The sequence below is a fragment of the Alexandromys fortis genome, unplaced genomic scaffold (assembly GCF_014885135.2).
Source record: "Alexandromys fortis isolate MF-2015 unplaced genomic scaffold, M_Fortis_MF-2015_v1.1 scaffold_1, whole genome shotgun sequence".
In the NCBI taxonomy this organism is placed as follows: domain Eukaryota; kingdom Metazoa; phylum Chordata; class Mammalia; order Rodentia; family Cricetidae; genus Alexandromys; species Alexandromys fortis.
In genome coordinates, this window is record NW_026067927.1 from 26,618,031 (window position 1) to 26,638,644 (window position 20,614).

General features: G+C 42.1%; 1 protein-coding gene across 1 annotated transcript in view; it reads right to left on the reverse strand.

Moving 5' to 3' along the window:
* Positions 1 to 20,614, reverse strand: part of Dtnbp1 (dystrobrevin binding protein 1) — a 90,091-nt gene that overhangs the window by 3,069 nt on the left and 66,408 nt on the right. The window contains exon 8 of the mRNA XM_050143921.1: positions 8,951 to 9,106. Coding sequence (XP_049999878.1) covers positions 8,951 to 9,106 — 156 coding nt within the window. The remainder of the gene's footprint in view (positions 1 to 8,950; positions 9,107 to 20,614) is intronic.

Here is a 20,614-nt window from a genome sequence, read left to right on the forward strand (position 1 = left end):
TTGACCATGAGCAGTGTGGCATGCTAATGTGTTTGAAAACTAAAGACGTTTTGGCACCACTTGTGTTTATGGAGACTCAAACAGAGTAGCCAATGGTCTCACACAGTATTTAGGGTATGCTCATCCACTCAGGCTAAACAAGGAGAGTAATGTGCTCCAGTACCAAATTCCAGAAAGTGGTCAGTTGTGAGTCTTAGAAATGGACTGTAATTCCAGTCAAACTTCAGACTGAGTTTATTGAAGAACTTGAAGCAAGAACAAACATGCTAACAAGAGTGAAGTGAGGTCTAGCTTACACCAGGGTGGTTCTGCCCTGTTGACACTAGACTTGGAAAACTGATGCTCTCCTGTGTGAGGCAGGAGTTAGACAGTGCCCTCAGCCACTGTCTATGAGATCCTGTACAACATCTTTAGCCACATTAAAGTAAACAACAACAATCTGCACCCAGGCATTGCCAAATGTCCCCTGTAGTGAAACTATTCTTAATGAAATGTAATCCCTACAAAATCACAGTGGAATGTCCTAATCGGTAGTTATAGGTTTAAACACACACAAATAGAAGGTTGCTGAAGCCCGTCACCTTGAGAAATACTGTGTATCAGAACTATGAAGTCACTATCCAGATTCAATGAAAGGAAGACAAGGTAAGAGTGAAATAAACAACTTACAGGAAAGGCTAATGGCTACCTTCTGCTGTTGAAGGTGGTGTGTCACTGAGGTTTCAGAATCTCACATTTTCGTGTGTGTGTGTGTGTGTGTGTGTGTGTGTGTGTGTGTGTGTGTGCAAGCAATTCTTGTTTTGGAATTTTTTTGTCTTAATGGTTTTGTGTGACTTTTTTTTTTTAAATCCAAGGGTGGGGGAAATGTGGGGAGAGAAACATGAAGTTGGGTGGTGGTATGGGTTGAACGAGGTTGGACCCCATAGGCTCATATATTTGCATGCTCAGCCCTGAGCTGGTGAGCTGCTTGGAAGGATCAGGAAGTGTGGCACTGAGGTTTCTCTGTACCTATGGATCAGGATGTGGTTCTCAGCTACTGCTTCAGGGCCTGCTGTGTGCAACCATGCTTCCCACCATGATGACAGTGGAATAACCTCTGGAACTGAAGCCAGCCCAATGCTTTCCTTTACAAGAGTTGCCATTGTTACGGTGTCTCTTCATAAGAACAGAACAGGGACTAAGAAGTTGCTACCAGGTGTAGTATGTTGCTGTGACAGGTCTGACCATGCTCCCTGTTAGTGAAATGTGGCCTTTTGATGAGGAAAACAGATGAACAATGAACAAGAGCAAATGGCAAAGAGATACAAACTGCCCAATTTGAAGAGAAAAGCAACACCAGGAATATGATGTTGGAGTGAAGTCCAGTGCTCAAAGAGATAAAAAGTAAAAGAAAAGCCAGATGCTAACTGGAGTAAAGAGAGTGGACCTCAAGGCAGGACTCCACCACGCTAAGCTTCCAGTCTATGAAAAGGAATGCAAGGGAATGTTTAAGCTGCACAGGAAACCATCAATAACTGAAAACTTATGCGAGTCAAGGAGGGGGCCAGGTTCCAGCCTTAGCAAATCAAAAAGAACGTGGCAGCTTCAGCTATGTAGTTCTGGCTTTAGAATCAGTAAGGATAAAGGAAAGGGGTTGTCGAATCTTCCTCCAATCGTAAAGAAAAGTCACTGAGGCCAGGCTTATGTCAGAGGAATCCCTGCATGAAGGCCCAATGAGGTCACACTGTAATGAAGCTGTCACAGTGAAGCCTGGGTTGCCTTGGAGACCACAAATGTTGGCACTAGCAGGCATGGAATACCAAGGACAGCTGCTAACAGTGTAGTGACCAGCCCAAGAGAAAGAAGTGATTTCCAGTCAACAAAGCTACAAGGGGAATTCCGAAAAGCACTTTAACATCAGACATGGGAATACAGAATTTGATTTGCCCTGCTGATTTTGTCTTGTTTATCTAGTATTTCCTGGTTGTGCTTCTTTTTTGGAATGGTAATGTATATTCTGTGTCACTGTATGCTGAAGTATGCAATCTACTTTTCGATTTTACAGGGGTTACAGTTTTCAGATTGCTATGGCTCTCAGAAGAGACTTTGGACTTTTAAACAGCACTGAGACTGAGAGAGGGACTGAAAGCCTAAGGGGACTTTTAAGTTGGAATGAATGAGTTTTGCATTATAGTATAATGACATGCCTATGTGGCCATGAGTATAATGAAGTGTGGTAGGAGAGAAGTGGGTGGACCTGGGAGGGAAAAAGAGTATGCTCAAAATATACTATAATAAAAAACTTTAATGAATAAATGAGCAACTGAAGAAAGTAAAACCCAAATATGTCACTTCATATTGATTAAGGATGAAGGGGGAACACATAAGTTGGGGAGCTTGTCAGCTGGAATAACAATGCTGACAAGTAACTGACCAACTCTAGTAAACCTAAAAGAAGCATGTCACATGAAGAGAAGCAATTTTCAAAGTGAGTTCCTCAACTGCAACCTTGAGCTACTGTGTCCATGGGAATTTGTTTATAATGCAGCCCTGTCAGAAACCCAGGACCTAGCTCTTTACTTTTAAAAATGTGCACAGAGACATGAGGATGTCTGTGAAGGTTAATCTTAATGGTCAGTTAGACTGTTTCCAGAGAAGTTAGTTAAACTTTCAGTTATGGTTCTATTGCTATGAAAAAGACACCATGACTCGAATAAAGGAAAAGATTTAATTGGGGCTGGCTTATAGTTCAGAGGCTTAGTCGATTATTGTCATAGGGAGTGACACTATTAGGAGGTGTGGCCTTATTGAAGTGGGTGTGATCGTGTTGAAGGATGTGTGTCACCATGGGTGTAGGCTCTGAAGTCTCAAATGCTCAAGATATGCCCAGTGTGCATATAACCTCCTGCTGCTGCCTGCAGATCCATACCTAGAACCCTCATCTCCTCCAGTACTATGTCTGTCACCATGATTCCTGCCATGAAGATAATTGGCTGAACCTCTGAAACTATAAGCCAGCCCCAATGAAATGTTTTCCTTTATAAGAGTTACCGCAGTCATGGTGTGATGTGGAATGCCCCGATTCTTCTGTATGCTGTGAATATGTCTTATTACCATATATTAAAGAAGCTGATTTGGCCAATAGCCAGGCTGAATAGAGCCAGGTGGGAAATCCAAACAGAAATACAGGGAGAAAAAGGGTGGAGTAGGGAGATGCCAGCAGCCACCAGAGAAGCAAGATGTGTGAGATAACAAGCCACAAGCCTCGTGGTAAAATATAAACTAATAGAAAAGCCACAAAAAAAAAAAAAAAGGAAAATTCACAGAGAGTCTGGATTATGTATATTATATTGTTATCTTTAAATTTTTTACTCTGAATGAGCTAAGTACAGAAAGACATTTCATTGTATGGGCTGTGAAGCTAAACCAGCATGTATATTATAAAGCTATCATGACTTTCAAATTTGGATCTAAGGATATGTTGCTTTGGAAAAGGAGTTCTTCTCTTGTTTCCACAGATGATGAGAACCTATGGATTGCTTCCAGACTGGTGTAGTTTGATGGAACAAGACACTCTGAAACATCACTCAAAAAAATTACTTCACCCAATTGCTGACTGAGATGAACCTAGCACACAGGATACACCATGAAAGACCTGATTAATAGCGCCCACAAACAGCAGGAAGCAGTTTAGAGAGAAATAGCTATGCCCATATTCCCAAATATTTCTATAAATGTTTGTTTACATTTAAAGGGGGATATGTTATAGAGATGAATAATTTGCTTTGGTATGGATATTGGTTTATTTGTACAAACTTAAGGTAAATTTTGTTATACTGTATATGTATATTTCTGTCCTTGATTAAGGTATTGTGTTTGGGTTGTTCATTTAAAAACATAACATAATTAAGAAATATAGGTTAATAGTCATCTATAATACTCAAGATTATAGTCATGTTAGTTAGATTTTCTAGATGTATAGAGATATATTTCAGTTAGGTATTTTTCAAGTCTTTCAGAGACCTTCAGAATATGGCATTTAAAATGTCTTAATAACTTAGGACTTTTCATAACAATGAGACATGTCTGCTTCTGGCAGTACCAAGCTACTTCCTGAGGAAGATGGGCATCGAAGAGGCTCCTTAGCCATTTGGGCATGAAAGTGTTCTTACTTGGACTACTTGACTGGACATGCAGGACCCACAGAAAAATGACTGCTAAACTTATGTAAAGATGAGATGGTCCTTCTGGGTTCCTGCTTCATGAAAGAGTCTGCTAGACATTCTGTAGAACACAGAAGAAAATGACTGACAAACTGCCAATATAGGGAAAACTGTCTTTAAAATTTCCTGCTTTGTGGAAAAGTCTGTTTGATACTATGTCCTGTAGGCTGAAGATGGATGCCCCAATGGTAAGAAGAATTTTGGGTGACTGTCCAGGCAACAAGATGTCTCTGTCAATTCTAGAGTTTTGAAAGCTGCTGATAATGCATTTTCTGTTTACTTAAGTAATATTACATCCTTCTGGAATCTTTGATGGAGTTGAAGAATTTATAGTTATAGTTTTCCTTAGTTATGATAAAACATAAAGTATATATAAATATTGTAACTGTAATTCTTGCTTAATATCTGTTATATGTAATTTTACTATGTTAAAGTTATAACCTTCCTATTTAAACAGAAAAGGGGAGGTGATGTGGGAGTCCCCTCTGTGTGTTGTGATTGCTATTAATGAATAAAGAAACTGCTTTGGACCTATAGTAAGGAAGAACTTAGGTAGGCAGGGAAAGCTAGGCTGAATGCTGGGAGGAAGAAGGGTGGAGTCAGAGAGATGCCATGGATCAGCGGCCGGAGGTAGATGTGCTGAAACTGCTGGTAGACCTTGTGGTGATGCACAGATTAATAGAAATGGTTTAAATTAAGATGTAGGAGTTAGCCAAGAAGAAGCTAGAGCTAATGAATCAAGCAGTGTTTTAATTAATATAGTTTCTGTGTGGTTATTTTGGTTCTGGGCAGCCAGAACAAACAAGCAGCCCTCCTCCAACAGTAAGAGCTAGTTAATAATAAACCTAAGCTAGTAGGCCAAACAGTTTGTAAATAATATTAAGCCTCAGAGTGGTGGGTGGGAGAGAAACCCCCAGTTACAATGGTGTCTCTTCACAGCAATAGAAACCCTAACTAAGACAGAAGTTGGTACCAGATGGCTGTGACAGGCCTGACCATGGGTTTGGGACTTTGGGTTAGGAGTTAGAAAAGCAGTGGAATGCTTCAATTGCTGCTTAATGGGCCATCCTTGTAGGATCAAGGAAGACAGTGGTGCTGAGGATGATTTGAACTGTGGGGAACTGGCTCAAGAAGTTTCAGAGGAGAATGTTACTATATGGCCTAGAGACTGTTCTTGTGATATTCTGGCAAAGAATGTGACTGCCTTTTGTCCTTTACAGCAATAAAACCTTTACTAAGACAGTCATGTGGGAAGTATGGGGGCATACAGTGCTGGAGAAGTACCTGAGAGTTCTACACCTGGATCCACAGGCAGCAGGAAGTGAAGTGCCACACTGGTTAGGCTTGACCTTCTGAGACCTCAAAGCCTGCCTCTTGAATGACACCACCTCCAAAAAAGCCACACCTACTCTACCAAGTGCTATTCTGTATAGGCCTATGGGGGCCATTTCTATTCAAATCACTACAGTGGGTAGTTCCATCTTATTCACTGGGGTCTTTTTTTTTTTTTTTTTTTTTTTTTTTTTTTTTTTTTTTTTTTGGTTTTTCGAGACAGGGTTTCTCTGTGGCTTTGGAGCCTGTCCTGGAACTAGCTCTGTAGACCAGGCTGGTCTCGAACTCACAGAGATCCGCCTGCCTCTGCCTCCCGAGTGCTGGGATTAAAGGCGTGCGTCACCACCACCCAGCTTGTTCTGTTTTTTATTTTAAATGGTGCTGCAGTTTGAAACTAGGGCCTCATACATGCTAGGTACTTATCACTGAGCTAGGTCCTCTGTCTCTACACTTTTGTGTATTGCACACATGTGCACTAAAGGTCCATCAGGCCCTAAAACACAGCGAGCTGTGGGTCTGTAGTGGTCAGTCCCACACTCCTTTTTTCTGTGCACCACAGGCTTCCAACCTCACTATGGCTCTTGAGGTCACAACTGGGATTGCACTCTCTCCAGACACATTTCTGGACATAAAGTTCCATGACTTTAACTAAAACTTTTGAGATGAAGAAAAGCTCAGACTGCTATTTCTGATCTTATGGAATGAGTTCAAAGTGCAACACCCACTAAGGACATTTTTTTTTATGTTGACTGATGTTTTAACTTAAGCTTCACTTAACTCGACTTTTAGAGGTAAAGAACCTTCCTGAAGTAGGGTACTTGTCTCGGTAGGAAGTCTGAAGCAGTTTTCAATAGCCAAGGCACCAGACTACTTGATCAGAGGGCCCTTCCACTCTAGCTAAGGCAATTTTCTTCTCGCTTGCTTGAAAGATATACATATTGACAATATCTGCCTGGTTTTGTCTTCTTTTAATTATGAAACATATCCAAACATGTTCTGGCAGTTTGAAGAAAATTATTCTTGAGACACTCAAAACCAAAATAATTAACCCACTAAATTCTGCTGTGCATAACAAGGACCTTTCCCTGGCCAGGTTGTAGGCTCTATGAGCCTCAGGCTGTAGCAATACCTGGTTCTAGCTGGTCTCTAGAGCATGTCAGCTAGAGAAGAGTGCCTGTGCACCTATCAGCTTCTGACCACCATCCCATGAGGCTGTGTGTCCACATCTCCCTGAGAATACAGAAGCATCTTAGGGACACTGTCAGTTCCTCTTCGTCCTTTCTGGACTTATAACAGCACACTCAGGATGTGTCGGGCCAAACTGAACAGGGCAGAGTTAAATTTCTCAGTAATAGAAGTTCTGACAATGCTGTTAAAGTCCCTGTCCTCCAGCACACCGGGCAGCTTGGCGAGGGTGGGTATATCTGTATGGACTAAAAGGTTGAAGTCAGCCCCCAGATTAATTTGTTGAAAAGCTACCCTCCAATATGAGTACTCTGAGATGGGAATTCAGGTAATTAAGGTTACAGGAAGTCACAAACACTGGTACCCAAGCAAGATTAGTAACTTTACAAGATACACTAAGGACTAGAGATGTAGCTCTGAGCATTTGCCTAGTATGCTTCCAAAATCAAAAATAATTGATCTCATTAAAAATAAATAAAAAGAAGATAAGAGTGCTCCCTACCCGAACTTGCCATATGAAAGAATACAGTGGCTGTCTACAGGCCAAGAAAAAAACACCTCCTGACATGAACCATGCTGCATGTTAGGATCACAGCTGTGAAGAACGTCCAAAGTCCCTCTGTGCCCACGGTTCTCAACCTGTGGGTTCTGACCCCTTTGGGCAGTTGCACATACTTACATTACAGTTCATAACTAGCACATCACAGCCATGAAGCAGCAATGAAATAATTTTATGGTTGGGGTCACCACAGCATGAGAAACTAGATTAAAGGGCCACAGCATTAGGAAGGCTAAAAACCGCTGCTCTCCGTTACGGCAAATCCCTGGCACAAAGCTTCCACTTCTGTCCCACAGCTGCCACAGTGGCCACTGTACAGACAGCTCCAGCATTGAGTTAGCACACAGTGTTCTGAGGGAAAAGTCCTTACCTTCTAGATCAGTGTGTTAAAAGGGCAGGACACAGGCTCTGGAGAAAACGGTACACCTCAAGCCCATGCTGATCCTTTCTCACCCTGCGGCAGCAGCTTCTCTGCATCACTGCCCTTAATCTCTGAGCCTCTCTGGGTGTGGACACCCAATGGAATGAGGAGGAACAAAGAAGCTGTGGCAGGTAAGTGAGGAAGAGCAGGACTGGGAAAGCGAGAAAAGCAGGAAAGGAGAGCAGAGACAAGGAGAGGAGGGTTACAGGAGGTGACGGCACACCCAGGACAGCGAAGCTCCAACTTGCCTATCTGTTGCTGGACAGACTGCACAGCACCTCCAGAGGGAAACAGGAGCTGCCCTGTCCAGCCCAGCTTTGCCTCCACAGGGAGGCAGTTCCTCAAGAGAGACAAGAATGAGCCCATCCGGTGTCGTCACTTCACCCAAGGTGTTAACTTATGAATCTGGACACGATCCCTCACCAAGACTCCACTAGGGAAGTTCCTAGACTGCAGGTGGCCTCCATCTCCAAGCACTCTACAGCTGCGGGCGGAGAAGGAAGTCAGGCCTGTGACAGCTGTGTCTGTATTAAATATGTGCTGAGATTGTTTTCTACGCAGTGTTCTCTAAACAGTACAGGCCAACTATGAACACGGCACTTATACTGGAGACAATCTAAGTAACATGAGGATGCTTTCTAGTGCGTAGGGACTCCACAGGTTACATGCAGTGTGCCATTTTATATAAGGGATCTGTGCATCTAGGGATTTTGTTCTCCACAGAGGGGTCCTGGAACCAAATCCTGAAGAATGACCCTGTACTGGGTATGTTCTGACAGCATCCATCTCTAAAATACCTCATCTACTTTTTCAACCTGAGGAGCCTCAGGCATGTGAAGCACTCACTCTACCACCAGTCCTCTGCTGACACTTCAGAAGTCAGCTACAAAGATGTTGAGTCTGATACCAGAGACATAAATAATAGACTCAGTAGACTGGAAAGGGCCACACTATAATCATAGGTAATTTCTTTCTGTTTTGGTCCCCCCCCCCTTAGTCAAGCACTTGCCTAGCATGTATAAGCCCTGGGTAGACCCTGAACACCATAATATTATTTTTCGAAATTCTGTATGAGCATAATTTTTGAAGTTATTTTTTAATTTTTCAACTGGAACCTAGAACTAAAGGAAGAGGCAAAATAATGACCCCTCAGGCATGTCCATGATATTTACTTTGATTTGGGGGTTCTAACCACCAAAGACTATACCCCAGAGCCCACCCTGCAGGCAGCCTGGAACTGCCCCAGCTCACCTCGCCTGTCTGCGATCTGCAGGTAGCCTGTGGTCAAGTACTGTTCCATGTCCTGCTGGAAGGCTTCCTCAAAGAACTTCTGCCGCTCCTTCAGCTTCAGTTGCTGGGTGTGCTCCATCTCCAAGACCTTCTGAGTGTGCTCGGCATCTAGTTCAGCTGAGGAAGCAGAGGGTGGGGTGAGATCTCCAGAAGGACTACGCGGGAGACAGCAGACTCTGCCACCGAAGGAAGGCCCCATCTGCTGTGCTGCTGCCCATTACTAGGTAACTGCTCCTGTGTGCCCTTTCTGCTGCAAGGTCTCCACGATACTGCCTGCTCTTCTAGAGCAGGGAGCTGCTGATCAGTCAGTACTAACTCCTCAGATGACTAGCGTAATGAGAAGCCTGTGTTCCATCCTGAGATTTCTACTAAATCATTTGCCTTTTCTTCCCTAATAATTATTTATGTGTCTGTATGCAACCCTGGGAGTTAGATGAATAGGCAGTTTTAAGCCAACGGAGGTGAGTGTTAGAACTGAAATCCCATTCTCTGAAGGAATAGCAAGTGCTCTTAAAACACAAGCCACCTCTCCAGCCTGTGCTTCATCTCTTTTTTTTCTTCCCCAAGACAGGGTTTTTCTGTGTAGCTTTGGAGCCTGACTTAGAACTAGCTCTGTAGACCAGGCTGCCCTTGAACTCACAGAGATCCTCCTGCCTCCCTAGCTGGGATTAAAGGCAGGTGCCACCACCGCCTGGCTGTCTAAGCTCAGTCTTTGGAGGCTGATTTATAAATATAAAAACGCAAGTAAAAATTTGAGTTCCTGGACAACTGTATCCATATTTCATTCTTTTTAATATCTTCTCAGCCAGCTCAGTGCCTGAAACAGGAAACCCTCAACAAATACACTAAGAACACAAATAGTGAGTGTCATTCAGCCTGAAAAAAAAAAAAAAAAAAAAGAGGAAATCTGGACATGTGCTCCGGCACGATGGACCATGAGAACATTAAGTGAATAAGCAAGTCCCAAGAAGACAAATTACTGTGTGATGACACTAAAGTACCTGGAGAGACCACGTCACAGACAGGGTGGGATGAAGGCTGATGGGGAGGAGTGCTTAAGGGCACAGCGTTTCAATTTTTAAAACAATAGGGCTATGAAGGAAGGAGAGGCAGCCCAATGGATAAAGGGCTTATGGAAGCACGAGGACCTGAGGCTGGATCCCTAACACCCACGTAATAAGCTGGGCACAGTGGTGCATTCCTCTAACTCCAGCACTACTAAGGGTGGAGAAGGGCAGGATCCGGGACGCAGTGACAGCCAGCCTAGCTTTGATTCTTTAAGTCAAACTTCAGGTTCAGTGAGACTGCCTCAGGAGAGGAAGTTTTAAATGTACTCTACACAGTAAGAAAATTGGGGAAGAAACATGTAGCCAGACTTGAGAAATGGCTTAGCAGTTAAGAGAATATCCACCTCTTCCAGTGGACCAGAGTTTAATTCCCAGCACATCATAGCTTTCTGTAACTCTTGTTGCAGGATCTGGTACCTCTGGCCTCTGTGGGCACTGGAACTCAGATGCACAGAGACAACAAATACATAATTTTTTGTTGTTGTTGTTTTTTCGAGACAGGGTTTCTCTGTGGTTTTGGAGCCTGTCCTGGAACTAGCTCTTGTAGACCAGGCTGGTCTCGTAAATACATAATTAAAATAATAAATATTCTTTAAGAACCATATAGCCATTAGGTGTTATACAAAGTGTCTACTTTTGGCTTTGTGATTTATTAGTCATGTAACCTGGCTAGTAAGTTAGTATCCTATCTGAAAATGGATACAGAACTATTACCCCTATACTGACAAGTCTATGCAATAACATTAAACACTCCCAGTGCCCATGCAAGGACAGTAAGTGGTGTTATGTCTCACAGCAGACAAGCCATCTAAGGACCCCGGCTCCTGCATGAATCTGGCTGTCTGGGGAAGCTGGACACCACATACTAATTTTTTTTCTAAAGACAGATGTTTGAGACCACTGGCTGTGTGACATTGCTTAGCTGAGTTAGAGGAAAATACTGTTGTGGGGTGAGCTGGAGACCCCTAACAAGGTCTAGTTCCATCTGGGATATTGTGATGTAATTAAATGGTTTTAAACAGAACAAACAACATGGCACAATGGCTCTGAGGCCTGCCCTTGTCCCCAGTACTGCCCCAATTCCTGTCAACATAACTCCTCAACATAGCACCAGCCTCCCTCCAGAAATGATAGACCTTAAAACCTGTAATGGAGTTTATTTTTGATATCACACAAAATATATAAAGTCTAGTAGTTAGAATATCTGGGCTTTTGTGTACTCTAATGCCAGGAGTACAAATAAATGTTAGCTATGACAACAGAGACAGGAAAGTCACCTCCAGCTGCACACAGCTGGATATTGCATGTGACCTTACACTCAGTACTACTTGTTCATGTGTTTTTTTTCTATTTCCAGTCACCCTCCTGCCATGCCTGTGTTCACAGAAAAATGGGCTCATTACAGATGCAGGTGTTATCTTCCCAAGGTGGATCCTAGCCCATTAGCAAATACTGCTGGGTTTCTGTCACACTCCTCTGGGTGACTCTGCTGTCACAGCAACTGTGCAGAGGGGTTTGTACAATTCCATTATCTGCCTATAGTCCATGCCTGCATGCCTCTGTTCCCTCTGTATCCTGGGCAAGCCACATGTAAGCACAGCCCTGGAGGTCGTGCACATGTGAGGAGCAGCAGTGGATGACAGGCGAAGAGAAATGTGTCCACAGTCGGGATGCCCATCCTCTGGGTAGAACACTTCCAAGTCCTTACTGTCCCTGGCTGCCCTTCAACACTGTCTCATCCACTGCCCTGCACACTCCCTGGCTTCCCTCCAGCCTTTCACCCACTCTACCTGGGTGAAATCCTTTGGTTTTTCACAGAACTCCAGGTAGAAATCTAATGCGTTTAACCTCTTCAAGCTGCCACTTTATCCTCTCCACAAGAGAGGTAAAAGCACCCATTTCCTAAGGTTTCTGTTTGGGTTCAGGGGTGGCATATTAACCACCAGCAATGCCGCACTGGCCAGTAATTGACAACATGATGTCAATAACAGACTCTCAGAAAGGGAAGGCAGTCAGGTATGGTGGAAGCACTTGGAAGGCGGAGGTAGATGGATAGGAATTCCCAGGCTACATGAAATATTCCTTTTTTCCTCCTTTCCTCTCTTCTCCTGTCTCCCTACCTCAGACACAGACAGATACATACTACCAAGAACCAAATCAAGCACAGCACTAAAATCACTTTCTCAGCCCTACACAGACTTCAGAATTCATCACTTTTCAGTGCCCTCAATGCATCTGCAAAGAGCTGTGTCCTCAGGAAAAGCCTACAGGAAGAGGACACCTATCTGTTTGCTTCAACACAATGTAGCTGTTAAATGCCTGACAACCGCCAAGTGCATTAGTGTAATTCAACCCTAAAACACATTAGCAAACTTCAGAGCGCAGGTAAACTGGTTTAAAAGAAGCAATTCCAAAACAAGCCATTCAGAATCAAAGAGCAATTTAGAAACTATCAAAAGGGATTTAATTAAAGAATATCGCCTTTCAGCTGACTCAAGACCGTCTGTGGAGGAGTGAAGGTGCCACTCTGATTACCGTGATGACCTAATATGTCTCAATTACAGGCCTTATGGGGTCTCATCTTAATTCTTTACGTTCAGAAAATACCCAACCATGCCTCAACCCCTCCAGGGGTGGGGTGAGGAGAGTTTGGGTTATGGAACTTAAAATGACTTTAAAAAGAAGAAATCACAATTGCTGAGCTGCCAGGAAGCACTATCAACTGTGTCCTTGCCCTGTGTGGTCCCTGACTTCCTCCATGGGGCTGTGTCAAGACGCAACACAGATCAGAGAAGATGACAGGGAACATAAGAGAAAAACGAGTTAAAGAGCATCTCGCTCAGACTGATACACAGGAAGAGGACGCCTATCTGTTTGCTTCAACAGTCAATGTAGCTGTTAAATGCCTGACAACCGCCAAGTGCATTAGTGTAATTCAACCCTAAAACACATTAGTTCTAGGTCACAGAACTTCCTGGAGGAAAAGTGGCCCTGGCTCCTGTTTCAGTTACCTGCTATTCTGGGGAAGCAAAGTAAGCACTAAGACTCTAACCTGCAACTACGTCCAATCTTCAGACACTGTGACATGATGCTGTCACCTATAAAACTCAACTCTGACAACCATGCAATCAGATTACTCCTCCCAAAAATACCGTCCCAAAGCTTACAAGGGTCTGAGTAAGTTGTGTGTTAGGCTGCACTCATTACTACCTGAGGTACATGTGGCCTACCCAAGTAGGCCACACCAAACTGGATTTCAAAAAATGGTACCAAGATCAAAAAGAAAAACAGAAAAAAACCCCAAAAAACTCAGAAAAAGACACAATAGTTTTTCCACCAGAAGTCTGAAGTGGTCCCCTAACTCTGCTACCCAGTCTTAGCTTCAGACACTTTAGCTGTCCATTATCCATTTCAAATGGACAGTTACTCAGAACACAAAGAGATTCCATTACCATTTAAGATGCCACAATCAATTCATACTTAGGGTACAAAAGGAACAGACGTAGGTAGGTGAAATTTACAAAAGTTAAGCCACCGTGCTAATCTCAGGAGCAGCCTCCTCCACTCTGCCATTCGGCACCTTTAACAACCTCTGGGACAAAGGACCGAAGTGCTAACAACAGACAACCCCAAAGCTGCTGCCAGGAGATGGGAACACCATAATCTAGACTGTAAAAAGAAAAGTAATAAACACTGAATTAAACATGAGTTGAAAAAGTTTTAGTAATTTTTCATTCAAGATAATTAAGACTAAGAATTACTTTTTAAAAATCTGCAATTTACCTACAACTTAATGTATTCATATTGTGTCAGAAAACAAAAACTTCAGAAAACTGTAATACATGTAACAGAATCATGGAGAAGTGTGAAACCTGTAATGTTTTTATACACCAATCCTTCCAAAACTGTCTTTTGGATTACAAAGCTCAACAAACAAATAGCTGTCAGATTACAGGATCATTAAAGGCAAGAGCTGCTATGTTTCCATGCTCTGTACTTACTTAGTAGTTCCAAAATGAGGAGACAATATTTTATATAGTGGACAATGTCTGGACAACAAACAACACAAATAGGAAGAGAAGCCCAAGGCATGGGGTGAAGCCTCCTAGACTTCTTTAGATCTTTGGGATGTACCAACTTCACTTTCTATTCAGTTGACTGCATGAACCTGCAACATTCAGCTTTTAAAGTTTTTCATTCTGAAATAATTTCAGATTCATAGCATGTTGGCAAAAAATATATATCTTGGGTAGTGTGGACTCTGGCAAAGTCAATGTTGAACATTCTCACAGACTGAATTAAGTGTTTAATGCCATAGATAGAAATATGTAGACCCTGGGCCTCTTTCCCAATCTCAGGTTTCACATAATTATGGTGATATCAAAGCCAAGAACCCGACAGCACAACACAGCTTGTTCAGATATCCACTGTGCATGGATTTGGTGTGTGGGTGTGCACACTGGCAGCTCTGGGCAGGTTTACCAGCTCTCAGTCTGTGTGGCCTAGGTCCAGATACTCCATTGTACACCACAAGACTCCTTGTGTTGATCTTCTATAATCTTCCCCAAGCACTGATCTATTCGCAAACCTATAATTCTACTGTTTCATAAATGCCACATCAACAGAATCTTATATGGCTTCTTTCACTCAGCCCATTGTCTTGGGCTCATCTATACTGCTCTATGTTCTCAAAAACATGTTCCTTATATTTCTGAGTGTCTCTTTGCACCACTACTGGGGCTTACTGGGGTTCGGGTACCCTCCTCCTCCTTTCCCACAGTACTTCTATCTATACCAAGTTCCAGCTCCATCCTAAGTATCTCCTGAAGCTCTTGTTTCTAAAGGTACTTAATAAAGGTTCCTGAATGTAATGCTCTTCTAATTTACTTCTCATCTCATCTGGACTTACTAAACATATTTAACTGTGCTTGTACAACTTTGTTTAGAAACTGAAGGCATTTTAGACAAGAAGACATACAAGGCTTTATTCTAGTTTAAACAGTCTCTTCTGTGGTTTTATTATCTAACGATAGCTGCACTTCCTTCCTATGACAGTTTCCACAATAAGACGCTTCCTCACTCACTCCCAAAGTCTCTCCTACTTCCCTGCCCCAACACAAGACACGAATACAAATTACCAAATGAGAGACTTTTAAAAAGATGTTCCTGAAATTAGGATTACATTACATGCATTTAAAAAATATTAACTTCTTAACCCTGCATTTCAATACTGTTTAAAAGTTTTATATGGTAATCTGGAGAACCATCTAGAATGCTGAAGTTAATAGTTTTATTTTATTCATTTATCTTTTATGATGCTGAGAAGGATCTTGGGCAGTAACTTGTGTCAGCCAAGCTCTGTCAGTAAGCTACATCCCCACCCAAGTTAACTTATTCTCAAACAGAAAGCAAAATGACTTCTTACAGAGCTTTTACCTACTTGGAAAGCACACATGGATGGCAGGGGTTAGCTTGGTACACTCCTCTAGTACAAGCAGGTTCTTAGTCTGAGTACACAGCTGTGAGAGGAAGACCCCTGCCCACCCATGTAGTAGTCAAGAACTATGCAAGTTCTAAAAGTTAAGAGTAAATAACGTTTCTAACACCACAAAGAATTCACAGCAGTTCCAGAGCTGCTCACCAAAGGCAGTGAGGTTTCTACACTCAGGCAAATAGTATTTCTACACAGGAAATACTATTTGAGTACAGGCACTTCCAGGACACATCATCCAATTCTATACATTAATTACTCTGGAAAAAATGGCTATTATCTTGACTTTCACCAAAACACATTACCAAAGAAATACAATGTGAAGGAAAGCAAGGCCTGATGGATGGTCAGAGACCCCTCCTTCCCTGCTCTGCCCTAAGCACATGATCACATGGGGAGAGGCACTCAAAGCATGACCTGTCTGCACTTCAGAGCACAGCCCTTGATCTGCACACAGCACTCACTCTTCAAATCTAGTCACTAAGAGGGCACAGGCTGAACGATCATCACATCCAGTTCTACAATCTGTTTTTACTTACTTTTGATTGGGTAGAAAAAATTAATCCCACATTCTGTGTGTTTTTTTTTTTTAGTAGAATTCTATAAATATTAGTTCAGCATGAAAAGATTTGGAATCTTTGAAATTAGAGAATGACAATGTAAAGAAATTTAGACAGATGTTCTTGCATTCATTTTTTTTTCCCTAGCTATTTCAGCTTAAAGAACCAACAAGACAGCTCAGTGGTTCACCCCAGCTTTGTTCTACTCCCCCGAAAAGATCCATTTTGAAGAAGCTTAGGACAGGTGAGAAGAGCATTCAGTCTGTTGGAGGCTTCATGAATTATTAACCTGCTCAACATCCTACAAGGAGGAGGATAACAGAAGGGCTTGGTGGCTGCAATGAGGGCAGTAGCACCAGGAAGCTGTACTTTCTGCAAAAGAACAGTTAACAACTGAACGAACAAGCTCAGTCTCTCAGTAAAAATGCTCTTCTGCCATAAGCTGACAACAGAAAAAACAGGCCAAAATGCTGCGGAAAGTATCGAGAGCACACCACGCCATCCTGTTTTAAGGCTTGTTCTAATGAACAAGCTATCCCCCTCTCTTCCCAGCAGCATCCAGCTGTACCACATCAGCAGATACTCCATGTTTCCAATCCCACAGGGTGCATCATCAGTCCTTACACCATAGGTTAGTGTCACAAGCCCTCATGAGTAGACCCATGTTTTTTTATCTCCTGTTCCAGCCTAATAGATGTGAAGTGGGTTCTCATTTTCTCCATTCTCAGAAACAATGGAGAAGTTTTCAAACCATTTCCACTTGATTTCCTATGCCATAAAATTAGGACTAGGAGGCAAAACTGTAATGAACTATGTTATCAAGAGAGAAAGAAGTACACATACACTCCCACAGAGAGCTGGGAAAGGATGTGCCAAAAGACAGCACACAGATGTAAAGTGTGTCGCTCCCACTGTGCGTTAACATAGCATGCAACACATTTATGATCAAGTACATCACAGAAATGAAGAAATTAACTGATCAGAGTACTGTAAACTGAAACTTCCCCACGTTCTCCTGGGGCCATGTTTTCTACTACATTGTGCTGGTTAGTTTTTGTCAACTTGATACAAACTAGAGTCATCTGGGAAGAGGGACTCTTAGTTGTCTTAATTGAGAAGTTGACTCCATTAGAATGACCGACAGGCAAGTCTGGGGTCATTTTCTTGCTGAATGAATTATGTGGGAGGGCTCAGCTTACTGTGGGAGGCGCTACTCCTGGGCAAGTGACCCTGGGATGTGTAAGCAAGCAAGCTGAGCAGCCATGAGAACAAGCCAGTCAGCAGCCAGTAAAGTCTCTGCTTCAGCTCCTGCCTCCAGGTTCCTGCCTTGAGTTCCTAGACTGACTTGCCTATAAGATTAAATAAGTCCTTTCCTCTCCAAGTTGCTTTTGGTGGGGCACACACACACACACACACCCATAGTGGAATGTACCCTGTGTAAATATGAGGTAAAATAAACTTTTCTTCCAAAACTTATTTAAGTATGTATTTTGGTTATAACAATGTTAGAGTAATAATATATGCCAATATTCCCCCACCTTTTGGGACTTTCAGTTTTTCGTACAATTATCTTTGTTTTATTTTGAGTGTGGTTTTTCTAAAATAGGGTCTCACCAGGCAGCCCTGTCTAGCCTGGACCCTGGCATGTGAATCCTGTTGGCCTCAAACTTGTCACAGCTTCTTGAACCTCAGGTTACAGGGATGACCCACCAGACTTAGCAACAATCTTTTTTTTTCCCTCCTTTTTCGGAGATATAATTTCTCTGTGTATCTTTGGAGCCTGTCCTGGTACTCGCTCTGTAGACCAGGCTGGCCTCAAATTTACAGAGATCTGCCTGCCTCTGCCTCCCAAGTGCTGGGATTAAAGGTATGAGCCACTACTGCCCAGCATCTTCAAATATTTTTATTTTCATTGATTTCTTTCATTATTTTTGAAAATAATTCTGGCACAACTTCCTGTAATGGTATTAAGTAGCTTTAAAACTAAAGATCCAAGCAAGCATAAAATTCTGTGACTACATTAAGTATAACCTAATTCTAAGTAGCCACAGGAAATATATCACCAAGTTAACTAACATTCCACTTGTGTGTGTGAGTCAGATGAAGTTAAATAGCTTTTAAGAATTTTCAATTCACTTATTTCTATACGACATAACTCATAAATTTAGTTAATTCAGTATATTAAGGGAGCACATTTGTTACATCTTTTTTAACTTTGTTAACAATTTAAAATATCTTTGTTGCAATACTAAAAATTCTAAAGTCCTCTAGAAATTTGGTGAGATATTTCTTGCAATCAGTGTTTTGGAGTTTCATCCACTATGTCTAGATTATCACAATAACTAAGTATTGAAAGATTTTCAGAGCTTTCTGAAACATTCAAATTTTTATGGCACTTTCTACTATTTTGACAATCACTGTCTTTAACAGACTGATGACAAATATCAGTAGTAAAAAGATTTAATTAATTTAAAACTATTCCAACCTTGATAACTAGGTGTGTTTCTTACTTAGCTAAGCAAGCTGAGAAAATCTGAAAACACCTCAGAAGCAAAGTCAGAAGACCCTCCCGTTAGATGCCCTCTCCCTATAAAGTCTCTCAAGACCCAGGGACACCTGTATGAGTGCACAGCCTGGCAGGTCACAGTCTCGTCTGCCATCTTTCTCCATGATGGAGACCTAGCATGGAGATGTGTAAGTTTCTAGTCTCCATTTCTGAAGGCTCGCGTGTCACATGAATTTGTGTGGTCAAAGTTTTCTTGCTAACATCACACAAGGATTATTTTCTAATTTATTAGAGTTATGTAATTTTTATGATTAAAAAGGTCCTACATTTATCATTTAAAACACCAAGAATCTGAAGGGACTCAACAGGGATTTCCATATCATCTTTAATCTTTCATTATTTATATCAGATTTCATTTACTGCCTGTCTTAGTCAATGTTTTATTGCTAGGAAGAAACACCATGACCACGGCAACTCTTACAAAACATTTCATTAGAGCTTACTTACAGTTTCAGAGATTTAGTTCATTGTCATCATGGCAAACAATCAGACAGGGTTTTGGAGAGGTAGAGGCAGGTCAGTTTGAGACCAGCCTGGTCTATAGAGTGAGTTACAGGACAGCCAGAGATACACAGAGAAACCCTGTCTTGAAAAAGAAAAGGAAACAAACAAACAAAAGAGTTGCTATGGTCGTGGTGTCTCTTCACAGCAACAGAAACCCTAATAAGACCCCAAGATGGGGGTCCGTGGCCTAATCAACAAGCTCCAGGTGTCAGTCGGAGATCCTGGCTCAAATAACAAGGTCGATGGCTTCTTAAGAACAACAGCTGAAATTGACATTTGTCCTATCTACGCACACAGAGAGGAAGTAGGACAGTTTGTACCTCTAATTCTAGCACTTAAGTGAGGGTAGAGGGATCAGTTCAAGGTCATGTTTACACAGAGAACTTGAAACCAACCTTGACTACATAAAACCCTGTTTCAAAATAAATCATTAACAAATAAAAAAAAGAATATATGGAATATATGGATTAATGAGCTACTTACTTCCAAGCCCTGCCCCCAAGTTTGAAGAGGGAGGAGGTGACCACTGGAGAGGTTTAATGTGACCTGCTATGCTGAAGCATGAAAAAGAGCTCCTCCTGTTCTAGTGGCTGCAGTGGAAGCCACGGGCTAATGTAATTCCTTTAACATCTTGGGAGATTTCAAGCAAGCAGGCTCTCAAATGTCTCTAATATTCTAATTCCTGCAGGCCAAAGCTGACTGCATTTCTTACTACCTAGCCAATAGCATCCTAACTAGTGATAGTCCTCTCCAAAGCTATACACACTTTGTTTTTATTTTTTTAATAGCCAGGTTGTAGCCCAGGCTGGTGTCAAATTCATGGTAATACCTCTGCCTCAGCCTTGGGATTACTAGTATGAGCCACCACAGCTGACTTTTCATTCACTCTCTTTCTGAAAAACAGCTCTGGTCACACCTGTCTGCCGACTGCTAATTTAGCACAGATGGCTATGCTTCATAGTATTCATCAAATACTTCAGGGCACTCACGCTGCTCCTGCGTATGATTACATGCAGGTATCCAAACTCGGTAATGCCCCATGGCACATTCTAGTCACCCCCCTCTCAGATTGTGACTAACTGCCAGCTAAAATACCATTTCTATGACCTTCCCATCCAAATGGAACCTACCAACTAGAAAACTTCTAACAAGGATAGGAGATCGCAGTCTCAAGTGAGACAAAGAGTTTTAGGATATGGCAAGAAAGCAGAATTCATTTTTTTTTAAGTTAAAAGAAACCATTAAAATGAAAACATCTGAAGCTAATCATAGTGGTGCACATCAGTAATTCTGGATTCTGGAGACAGAGATAGGATTCTAACAAGTTTGAGGCCAACATAGTTTACACAGAAAGTTTCATATCAACTAGGCCTACCTGGAGAGAGCTTATCTCAAAAACAAACATCAAAACAACCAAACAAAACCTATACTTCAAAT